This window comes from Podarcis pityusensis, assembly GCF_964106645.2.
Source record: "Podarcis pityusensis genome assembly, chromosome: 6".
In the NCBI taxonomy this organism is placed as follows: domain Eukaryota; kingdom Metazoa; phylum Chordata; class Lepidosauria; order Squamata; family Lacertidae; genus Podarcis; species Podarcis pityusensis.
Window position 1 is genome coordinate 21,484,116 of NC_138030.1, and position 11,801 is coordinate 21,495,916.

Sequence of the window (11,801 nt, forward strand, 5' to 3'; positions counted from 1 at the left end):
ATGGAAGCTAGTTTACAAAGCAGTTCAAAAGACATCTGGAAGAAATGGTCTCCTAGAAAAGAAAGATAACTCACAGAACAAAATTACAAGTGTGTGAAGACAGAAAACATTCAAAAGCCTGTAAACAGCCCACAAAAAGTAGGCAAAAAAATTACTATTATTATTCTGCAAGCTCAGTTTTATTTGGTTATTTTATGCAAGTTAAGTAATTAAACAGAAAAAATAGCCACCTCCACCTACTGGACAAGAGCACAAAAATGAAGTACAGCAATCATTATGGTAGACTAGAAAAGGAAATATTCAACCACTGTAAGAAATATGCAGCCGCTGCAGCTTCACCATTCAATCTCCTTGGAGTTCGGCAGATTCCAAACAGCTTTGCGGATGGACTCGCTTTCTGAAATCTCATTATTATCTCAAAAACAAACATATGCACATATTGACGGTGTTTGACCAAAGAGAACTTGCCAGACCTCAACTCCAGAACTGATTTTGAATGGCTGGAACATGAGAGTAAGGCAGCACCTCTGGGCACGTACAAAGTGCATTTTCCCCTGCCACTAAGTAACTCTTGCTAACACACAAACGGGAACAAAAGTTGTCATTCCGAAACCTACAGCTTCAGATCCATTTGTGACACTCCCAACAATTGACATGGTTTGCTTGACACCCTGATGAACTGCTTATATTGCCGTATAAAACTCCTCACTCTTAAATTAAAGCAAGTTCAGTTTTGGTTTGCATTTAAGCTTTGAAACGGGTGGTGCTGGATATGCAGAGCATGTTTGCACCATGACAAAAGACCCAGGTAACCTCTCTATATTTTGTTTTAATCCGTTGTATCTGCACATTTTTATTGTATTGCTCTTATTTTTGTAAACTACTCCGTAGTCATTCTGGCAAAAGGGGGCATATAACAGATTTGTTAATAGATAACAGCCAGTTTATAACATAATTGTTAGTACAGACAATGTTTATCTGGGAATGGTACAAACATTATCCTCCTTCTCCCTCCAACAGAAGTCTTTGCCAAACAATTTTCAGTCCCTTTGTTGTAATTCCTTACGTTTCTGCCTGATGTAAAATATCTGTATTCATTGCATACAGCCTTAAGATGCAATTACAGTGGTACCTCGGGTTAAGTACTTAATTCGTTCCGGAGGTCTGTTCTTAACCTGAAACTGTTCTTAACCTGAAGCACCACTTTAGCTAATGGGGCCTCCCACTGCCGCCACGCTGCTGCTGCACGATTTCTGTTCTCATCCTGAAGCAAAGTTCTTAACCTGAAGCACTATTTCTGGGTTAGCAGAGTCTGTAACCTGAAGCGTATGTAACCCAAGGTACCACTGTACTTCTATTCCAGGAGGGGGAAGACTGGAAGAAAATGCATACCTGTTGCTCCACCCACTTTTGCCTCTGGCCCCACCCACCACTGGAATGCGGCCCCTAGAAACTTCCCCAGGAGACAAAGTGGCCTTTGAGGGGGAAAAGTTTTGCCACCCCAGTCTAGAGACCAGGTGCTTGGGGGCCTGTAAATCCTAAACAACCGCACTAGCTCCAGCTGCCCCTGGATTCTTGATGTCTTGCCATTCAGATGTCGCACCCTGTTGGCTCCTCCTGCCTATCTATAGAGGATATGCCATCAGGAGCTAAGGAACTCTGGGACTTGTAGTTCTCGAGAGATCATATTGCATAGGGTAGGGCAGCCCACTTCTGCCTGTGAGTCCTAGAATTTTCTGTTCTGGAGGAGGGCATGGGCTTGCTGCATATTAATATTGCTTGTTATTCTAACACTGCTTCTGATTGGCTCCAGGCAATCTCACAAGATATAGGCATCTTGTACAGGTACAGAGAAATAAAACTGCATCCTCAAACATGATTTGCAATTCAGTTGCCAGTTTTTGCTGCATGGTTATGGGCTTGGGGTCTGCAACCATAGACTGGTGAGCCTACAGAAAGTGTTCCTCCAGCCCCGTCTGCTTGGGCCCTGCTAGCGTGACCAAGAAACAAAACCAAGAGCAGGATAGGAACACAGCTAGGACTTGGCTTGATTCCCAGGACAGAAACATCAGCAACTGGGAACAGTCTTAGCCCTTCCCCCAATGGTACCCCTAAATGCATACTTTGGGTAAAAGTGAATGTCTTCCACTCAGTCCCATAGGAAAGTTAAGCTCTCCGCTTGGGGAGAGCAAGGCAAGGAGAGCAAAACCCAACCTCCACTCCTGACATGGCATGACCCAGTCTTTGCAAAGGACGCTCATGCAGGAAGTGCAATGTTATCTCTAACCCACAGCAGCATATAAGCCCTCCATTCACATCACAATCCATCACTACGGCAGGCATTTTGCTTGTCCACAATATAGGAGAGCTACACAGGCCCACCGCAGCATATAGAATATCTAATACAATGCATACCACATAGATTCACATACATGAAATCAAACAGGACCTAAGATTTCAGATGAACTTGCACAGGGGGGAAAAACACATTAGCAATAACAGCATCTTATCACCTGCTGCTGAACATATTCTCCCTATTTGTCACCAATTGATGAGCATTTGTTCAACAAGGGCTCTCCCCCCACAGCTGCTCCCTCCCTCCCTCCATGCTTGCCCTGGAAAAATGAGCTTGCTAAACAGAAAGGACAAATTGGGCTGAACGAAGATCTTGAGTCATTACAACAGTCGATAAATCCCCATCGGATTATGTATTAAAAGTACTAATAGTTGTCTAATTAGGCCACAGTCTGCTTTAGAATGGCCAAACATATCTCCATTAGTCTCAGATTTATCTATTTCTTTTCAGGAACCATCATGTTAAGGAAGGTATTTAAGCTCTTAAGTTTGCACCAGCTTTTCCTAAAGGGAAAACTTAACTACTGTTCTAAAAAGTGATTTCTCAGCCACCTATAACAATGTCTGAAAGAGGAATGTCCCTAGACCCGGGTAAACTCTGTGTCTGGTTATAAGTGCACACACATGTACTTTTGCTGCCGGCCTTTCCATAGGCATCTGGTTGGCCACTATGAGAACAGGTTACTGGACTAGGTGGGCCACTGGCCTGGTCCAGCAGACTTTTCTTACAAACATAGACAACCATCAGGTTTGGAATCCAGTAAGTTGCCTTTTTGCAAGCAGTACTATCTCAGCAGCACCTTCTACCTCCTCTGCCATGGGCAGAAGCTGCTGACCACTTCTGGATGCATTCGGTGTTGCACACTAGATGGTCAACCGAGCGGCAAGATCTGGCGCATGCTGTGGAATGACCACACGTCCAGTGAACAACTGGCTGGCACACAACTCGCACTGCAGAAGAATCCAAGCAATGGTCCCATTGTGACGTCAACCTCTGAGCACTAAGAAGTGCCACTGGGAATGGGCTATTTTTGACCTGAAGCCTTTTTTCTTTCAAGCACATAGACAGCATGGTTCATTCAGCAGCTAAATTAGAACGGCAAGTGCGCCCACTAATGTCTATGCACCTAGGAGCCCTTGTGCACAAACAGGCATCCTGGGCTGAGATTTTGTATAAAGTGTGCATTGCTGGAAAGATGAGGACAGGGCCTTAATCTCACCTGTCCAGCATCAGTTGAGGGATCAGAACTCAATTCTTTGCCTGCTAAATGAGCCACAGCCATTAGCTCACATATCACATTGCCTGGTTCCCAGGACCCTGCCCTGCCCTGCTTTCCACCCTGCAGCCCAGAGAGAAAACAGCCCACTGGCCAGCAACTTCCTTCCGCCCAGGCTTACCTCCATCAGCATAGGTCTCCGTGCCATAACCGTCCTGCAGCCCGTTATTCCAGGTGCCTTCGTATTTTGCCCCGCTGCTGACGTTCTGCCTGACCCCATACCTTCCTTTGAAGCCGTGTGTCCATTCGCCCTTGTAAAGCCACCGCCCTTTGGTCTCGATCCCTAAGCCATGCCTCTTGCCTTGAGACCAGTAGCCCTCGTAGGTGTTGCCGCTGGGCCAGGTGTAGACTCCCACCACTTCGAAGCCGTAGTTCCAGGAGCCCGAGTATTCGCCCTGGCCCTTGGGCCCGGTGCAGATGCCGTGCCCGTGGGCTTTGCCTCCTTCCCAGCCCCCGCAGTAGGCCCCTCCATCGTCAAAGTCAAACCTGCCACCGCTCATGCTGTCAAGCCAGGGGTCTGTGCTCTTCTCTGGCTCGTTCCCTCCTTCCTATTTGGCCAGATCACTTCTCCATTAGTGGAAGCGGCAGGTGGGGGTGCATAGCCAAGCTATGCTGGGGGGCCACCTTTGGGGTCAGGCGTGGTGTCCTCGCCCAGGAAGGTGCAACTAGGGAAGAGGCTGCGAGGAGGTGGAAAGCAAGCTGTTCCTAGGCTCAGAAAAGCTGCACCAACTTCAAGGACCCCCAACTCTCTGGCTTGGCAACGCTAGCCTGTCAGGTATGGAGGCATGGAAGGAAAACTCTCCCAACCGGCCTTGGAGGTAGTAGAGGAGGCTAAACTCCTGCTCAGCTGCAAGGCGCGGGCCTCCCCATCCCGTACGCTCTCTCCAAGCGCCCTGATGGGCAAGAGGCAAGCCTTTGCAAGACCTTAGTTGCAAGGTAACCTTTCTCTGCTTACACCATCCTCGCAGCCTCTTCTAAACGCCGGCAGCATCCGGCCCCTTTATGAGCCAAGAAGGGTAAAGATCCTTGCTGAACCTTTCCCGGCCGCCGCCGCCGCGACCCCCTCCCCTATGGCGCGCTTTGCGCCCTCGCCTCTTCCGCTCTCCCGGGGCTCCTGCGCCCCCGGCTAGTTGCGCGGGCGGTCCCAGGCGCTTCTTCCGAGCCCCATTGGACAGGCGAGCCTCTCCGGCTCTCCTCCCGCAGCCTCCTTCCTTCTACCCTCCTCCGGGAAGAAAGGTCACAGCTGCCCTAACAAGGCCATCGGATCCCTGGAGCTGCTCCGAAAATAAACCCACGTAGCCCTGCCCACTTTGCAGGACCCTTTTATGGAGGACAGAGACACCCACCGCCGCCACCCCCTTTCGGGCTGGGATGAAAACGAGAGAGAGACGGAGCAAGTGTCCTATTTAAAAATAGCACCCTGGGAAAAGGAGGGAGGCGCGGGCGAGAGCTCTGCCAGGTCGTTTGCTCCGAACTTTGCAACGGGCATGGGAGGAACTTCTGCTAGTTACGGAGCAAGGAAAAGGAAAGGGAGTGAGCGGGCGAGAATGAATGGGAGAGACCATGAATGAAGATGCTAAAGGCAGGAGGCGAGGCGAATTGGGAGGGGGCAGGATCGGGGCTCCAGGTGGGATTCTGCCTACAGATGCAGTGCATATTAGGCCCCACCCTTTTCTGCAGCTAATAAGGGGACGCTATTAGTGTGGTATCTATGTCAGCCACCCAATAACGCTGGTTTCTCAATTTAAATTGGTAAAATATAACATTAAGACTATAACACTTTTTTTAAAAAACACACCCTCCTGTTTAGTAGGCTGCACACATATTCGCGGCCCTTGCCAGCCACAAATTGGCTTGCTGTATCAAGTAAGCCAGGCCTTGTCACTTCTTGTGAGAGCTTTCAGAATTCTCATAGATTATTGTTATTAATAATATTAACTTGCTTCTGAAGACTAATTAGTGGACCAGCATAATTACTTGCCAGATAGGCATAGGTTTCTTTAGAATCCCAGTGTTCAAGATTATGGGTTGTCCATTAAAAGAATTGCATGTGAAATGTGTAAACCAATAGCCTTTGTCAGGTTTTGTCACTGGAGGAAGTCTCTCCTCCCAGTGAGGCTGGCCTTCCTTCCTTGCTTGTTGACCTTCTTTGTATTACAGAGAGCATGGCAAGGTATAGTTTCAAAGTGTTTATTATTAAACAGATGGTCTTGGTGTGTGTGCATATGTTACACTTGTGACAACATGCCCTTGCAGTTTTCTACTCCAACGTTGTGGCAGTTTTTACATTGGAGACCCAAGTTTGGGAAGCACTGATGTACCACCATGTAAAGGGGTCCCCAATGTGTTCACAGGCAGCATAGCCACCGTATATATAGCCTTTGGCACCTGCCCCTCCCATTTTGTGAGTATTTTCATTGTTGTTGTGCAGGCTGCCTGCTTTTTGTCTGTTTTGGAGTATGGGGTTTGGATCCATTTTAGGGGGCTCTGATAGCATTTCCTGTTTTTCTAGTGAAATGGTTATTTTGTGATGCCCACAGGTTTAATTTCCAGAAGTGCCTCTAGGGCTACAAATGTTGGGGAGCTCTGCTCTGCCGTGTTTTAAGATGGGAGTCTTTGCCAGCCTTACCTGAAGATTCCCCATTTTGAAGGCTGAGGTCGTTTGTGTGTAAAATAGGGGCTTACATCTGAGCTACAAATTTACCTTATTCCAATGAAAATGAAGTGCATAGTGAAATGACAAACTCTTCCTTTATTTTAACAGAACTAAACTATTGCAAACTATTTAGGCAAAGTCTTGTGTTTTATTATTCAGGAGCAAACATTAACTTGGTGCTCTCAAATTACTGGTACCTGCACTGAGGCTACAATCCTAATCCCATTTACCCTGGAGCAAGTCTCACTGAATTCAATAGGACTTACCTTGGAGTATTTGTGGTTCGAGTTGCACAACTAACCAGCAAGTGCTTGTGATAAAAATTCAAGAACACAGGTGAGGACAGGCAGTGATTTCTTGACAGCAGCCCATTCTTACATCACATGAAACCATGGTTTATTCAAATAATGCTTTTTGGTTGAACAAACCATGCTCAAAGCCAAAGGACATTCTACATGCAATGTAATTATGGTTTTGTCATACTCTGCCCTCCTTATTTCCTACCCTCATCTGTCTTTTGTGGTACCAAATTGCTATCATTGCCTCACCTGCAAGAGAGGATGTGAAAGATTCTGAGTGATCTTCATCAGCACCTGTCATGGAACAGCAGGTATCTTCATCCCTTCACCCAAGAAAGAAGCACCCATACCATTTTGCAGCTTGTAGGTGTTTAACCTTTTTATTCTATTCCCCTAGTCTGCAACCACACACACACACCGACAATAGGCTGTTAATGTGAATGTTATGCTTTACATTTAGTGAACATTACCTATGCTGGTGTCACCTGTGTCTCTGCTGGCAGGGAGTTTGAAAGGCCGTTTCAGTAATGAGTTTTAGTAGTTTAAGGATGTTAATTGTAATGACTGTCAGGAATGGAACTTAATTTTGGAACCCTCCCACCCCTTACTCAACACCTGCTCAAATTTAAGGGAGGAACGCTCTTAAAAATCAATCATTTTCCCAGGATCCTGTTACCAGGCAGTTAGCAGCGACATCAGCTTTGGGGAAAAGATTAGAAAGAGGAGCTGAGTGCCAAGAGGAGCTTTATTTTTCATCATTCTTGTCTAATGTCACTGTTGCTTGGCTAGTAGTTTGAGAGCAAAAACTTTAACCACAGTAAATGAGGTACCCACACCAAGTCATTGTTCAGGTTAGTAAACCAATAACATGAACGAGCCATAGTTAAACAAACCATAGTTAAGGCACTGTACTGGGTTCCGATGCAATGCTAAGCCATGGCTTGTTAACTAAGTTTTATTTAAACCATGGTTAATAGGGATGTATGAACTTCCAATTTTCACGAATCACAAAGATCTGGATTAAGAAATTTAAGTTCTTTGCCTGCGTTTATATTGGTAGTAACTTAAGTATAATGTATGTAGCTTTGGGGGTTGTGTTTTGCTTTACAATCACAGGTTGAACTTCCTTAAGTTGCCAGTGAGTGAGCTGAAATGGCTGGAGAAATAAAATATTTTTAAAAAAATATGGTCCATTTGCTACAGAAAGCCAACAAGTTATAACTCCACATCTTTCTGGTTGCATTCAGTATTTCATGGACCACATTATCATCAGGGCTTTTTTTCAGCTGGAACAAAGTTCCGGCACCTCTTTTGTGTGTTCCAGCACCTCTGTAGTGTTGCGGTGTCATTTCTTTGTGTTGGAGGTGGTGTGCAGCACAGCTTTGGCTAGTTGCTCCCCCCCCCCACACACACACAAAAAAAGCTCAGGTTTGCGGGGGGAGCCCTCTCCTGGTCCCAATAAATACATCAGGTTGGGATCTGGGGAAAAGCTTTTTCAGTGGCTGCACCCACAGGCTCTGGAACAACCTCAAAAGGAAAGCTTGTGTTGCCCCTCATTAATGGCTTTTCACTACACACAATAATACCTTTGCTTTTAAAGAGAACTTTTGAGTCTTAAATGATTTTAAAATTCTGCTGAAAATGTTATGGTTCTAAGGGGTGCTTCAGTGTTGTTTTTTTGCTTTGTATGCTTAACTTTTCTAGTTATTATATATTTTACTTATTACCCACCTTGAGGCTTTGAGGATAGACGCAATAGAAACATTTTATTTAATTCTTTTAAAAGCCAGAAAATGGCACTCACCATCAACACGCCAACTATTCATGAATATGTGCTTTGCTAATAAGCGGGAAGCTCCAAGTCTCATTTCAATTAAGTGCTATTCTATTCGACACAGGCAATTTAAGGCTGCTGCAGGAGAAAGGAAAGGACACTCTAGTCCTGCTGCCTGCCCCATCCCCAAAGTCTCTCATCAACTCCGTCTACATCCTACTCCCTTGTGCTTGTTTTCTTCCCATGTAAGAGATATTAGTACTGTGAAAACACTGCTTAATTATTACTGCTAAATAAATCCACTGGCTATAAGTAGCACTTCCATATGCACTTAAGACTAAAGAGGTAAGCACTGTGGTCCCTCTCTCAAAACAGTCTATATTCCAAGAAAGAACTGAAGTGAATGAGAAGGGGGGGTGGAGATCAAGGGCAAGCACAGCAAACTCAGTTAAGCTTTCAGCTCCTTCAGCCACACCTGTCTCTTATTATGCAGAAGATCAACACTGTAAGGCAAAATGTGTGCTATTTCCTGAGCACATTACAGGGAACAGGTGCTCATTATACAGAAACAAAGACAAATACAGAGCTAATCTGTGTAACTTCTGACACATTATGCAGCCATTACAATTGTTAAGTGTCAGAAATTTCCAAATTACCGTATTTTTCGCTCTATAACACGCACCAGACCATAACACGCACGTAGTTTTTAGAGGAGGAAAACAAGAAAAAAAAATATTCTAAATGAAACAGTGGGTGTATGATTTTTGTGGTTCATGCTGTGGCCACAGACATGTGATCTGACAGTGAGTTTGGAGTAGCCCAATGCAAAAATCCTGAGGATCCATGTGGATCCATGCTTTGTAACCACGTTTTTGCACCATTGCAGCCCCAGGCAACAGTGGGTGCGTGATTTTTTTGGTACAGACTGTAGCCATGGACATGTAATGTGATCTGATGGTGAATTTGGGGTGACCCAGTGCAAAAATCCTGAGGATCCATGTGGATCCGTGCTTTGTCACCACGTTTTAAATGGGGAGGGAAGGAAAGCAAAAGCCCCCCCCCCCAAGCCAGACAGGATATACGAAGTATGATTTCTTTTTTATTTACGGTATTTCTTTTTTGGCCACCTCTGTCACTGCAACCTTTGCTCTGTGCTTGCACACTTTTGGGCAATAGGGCATGTAACACACTTTTTTTCATCTGCCAAGATATAGAAAATCAATTTTAATGTCCCTATATAAAATGCCTAGTGAAGCAGAAGGGTATTACATCAGCCACTGTATTAAGGCTAAACGTTTGAAGAACAGCTCTCTATGGGGGGGGGGGAGACTAAATTCCATTTTCAATCAATTGTTATTGTGGCAGCAATTATCAGTGTATAGCGCACAATGAGGAAAAGAACTTTAAAAAATATATATAAAAAACATTCTCACGTTATACTTCAAAGAAGAGTATTAGGCTTTTAATGAAGGGGAGAGGAGAGATGCTGTAATCCTCCTGGCTCAGGAGATTCTGATTTACCAGCCGCGTGTAGAAAGTATAGATTAAGATATTTGATATACAGCATATAAATCCAGAGATTTCCATGTCTCACTCTGCAATCCAGCCTGCTGTTACTTACGAGCAGGGAAGCAGGGTTTCTCTTCCAAACAAGCATACTGTCTCCCTCCAGCAGTACATTGCTTGGAGAAGCTGTAATTTGGAGGGGGCCTGGGGGCAGGGCTCTCTGCTTTTGGAAAAGAAATGAGAAACCTACCATTGTAAAGCAAAAGTCCCCCCCCCCAAGCCAGCCCTCTCTCTCTCTCTCTCTCTCTCTCCCACCTGCATGCTTTTGCTTTTCGGCTGCCTGCGAGTCCCTAGAGCACGGAGAGGAGGAAGTGGTGGGCTGGAGCCTGCACGCAGTGTGACTAGGAAAGAATTAGAAGGAAGGACTCGATCCTTTCCTTAACCCTCTGCTTGCCAGGAGGGCAGGGGATTCCCTGCTCTTTGTTGAGTTTGAGCAAACGCAGCAACAGAAGCGGGTGGGCAGTAAGACCCTGAGGCAGAATGCAGGAAAGCTTCCGCCTTCCCCCTTCCCTCCGCCCGCCCGCCCGATCTTTTTTTTGCTTGATTTTTGCCTATTTTGCCCCTGCGCTCCGGCGAGTCAGCGCCAGGGTCCACACATTCGCTCAATAACACGCACAGACATTTCCCCTTACTCTTTAGGAGAAAAAATCTGCGTGTTATAGAGCGAAATTTACGGTAACTCAGTGCCCAGGTTTTGTGCCTTAATATTCACACAAGCACACGCATCTTAAAAAAACTTTAGAACTGTGCAATAGAAATGCATACTAATTTACACACATACAAAATAGAGCATGCCCTAAACATTTTATAAATCGCCATGCTTGGAAATATAAGTTGCAATAATCCACAACTCTCACAGCCTCAGTAAGGTGAACAACATTCATCTGGCAGGGTTATTTTAAAGACACCTCTTTTTAAGCACAAAATCTCTGGATTTTGTGTCTAGTGAATGGTCTTGATTGGTATTTCTGCAAGTTCTCAGTACAAGCTGGAGAAGGACCAAACACCATTCACAAAGCAGGAAAAGCTACAAGCTTCCACTGACTGTAAAGGCAATGCAAAACACTGGCTAAATTTAAGGCATACAAGCAGAAGCACATCTCAGAGCAGCTTATTTCCTGGAGGTTTTTGGGTCCCTGCTTCCCTGGCAGAGTAGGCTGCCTCCATAGCGCAGGGAGGTTAGTTGGCAAGGGACAAGATATGAGAATATATCATGAAATCTTTGTTCATTGCCACCCAAGATGCAAGAAACTGGGTATATTGCCAACATGGCTTTTAGCTTTGCATACTTGTTTGGTTGAAAACTGCTTTCACACATTGCAAATGGCAAGAAAGCCAAACCAAAGGAACTTGCAAATAAAAATAATATGGCAAAAGCCTTCAGTCCTAGTTCATACTGCCTGAAGGCAGTTTCCTTAGTCCAAGTCTGCCATTATTGCTTTTTAAGAGAATCCAACTTGCATCTTATTTACATAATTGCATCATTGGTCCCCTGCACCAACTCATAAGAACTCAACATTTTAAACAGAGTTCTGTGGGTTTATATTAAAAAAAATATGAACGCTCAGAGGCTGACCACCTTGATGCCAAGTGGGATGGTTTATGAAGTGGAGTTCCTCAACAGAACTTAGTTGATGTGCAAGTACAGCACAGGCTGCATCAAATCAAAGTTATGAAACAAGGCTGACATCTAGCGGCCAAATATAAATTACTTCATATTTTAATCTTTATCCACAGATTAATAGGTAAACTACATTTTGATTGTTCACCCTGCTGAATTCAATTTCCTATAAAACAAGCTAGCTAAAAGCCTTCATGCTGTAATTAAAGCAATGCTCAGTAAGAAAATGAAATGCAATTCGCTTCTCTCACTG

The 11,801-nt window shown here is 45.0% G+C and overlaps 1 protein-coding gene across 3 annotated transcripts in view; it reads right to left on the reverse strand.

The window, feature by feature from the left end:
• Positions 1 to 4,994, reverse strand: part of JPH2 (junctophilin 2) — a 68,103-nt gene extending 63,109 nt beyond the window's left edge. The window contains exon 1 of one of the 3 annotated variants that reach the window (XM_081011138.1): positions 3,754 to 4,987. In XM_081011138.1, coding sequence (XP_080867264.1) covers positions 3,754 to 4,132 — 379 coding nt within the window. In that variant the 5' untranslated portion in view covers positions 4,133 to 4,987. Of the gene's footprint in view, positions 1 to 3,753 lie in introns of all 3 variants that reach the window. The other 2 variants (XM_081011139.1, XM_081011141.1) reach the window with 2 other exon arrangements.
• Between the last annotated feature and the right edge of the window lie 6,807 nt (positions 4,995 to 11,801).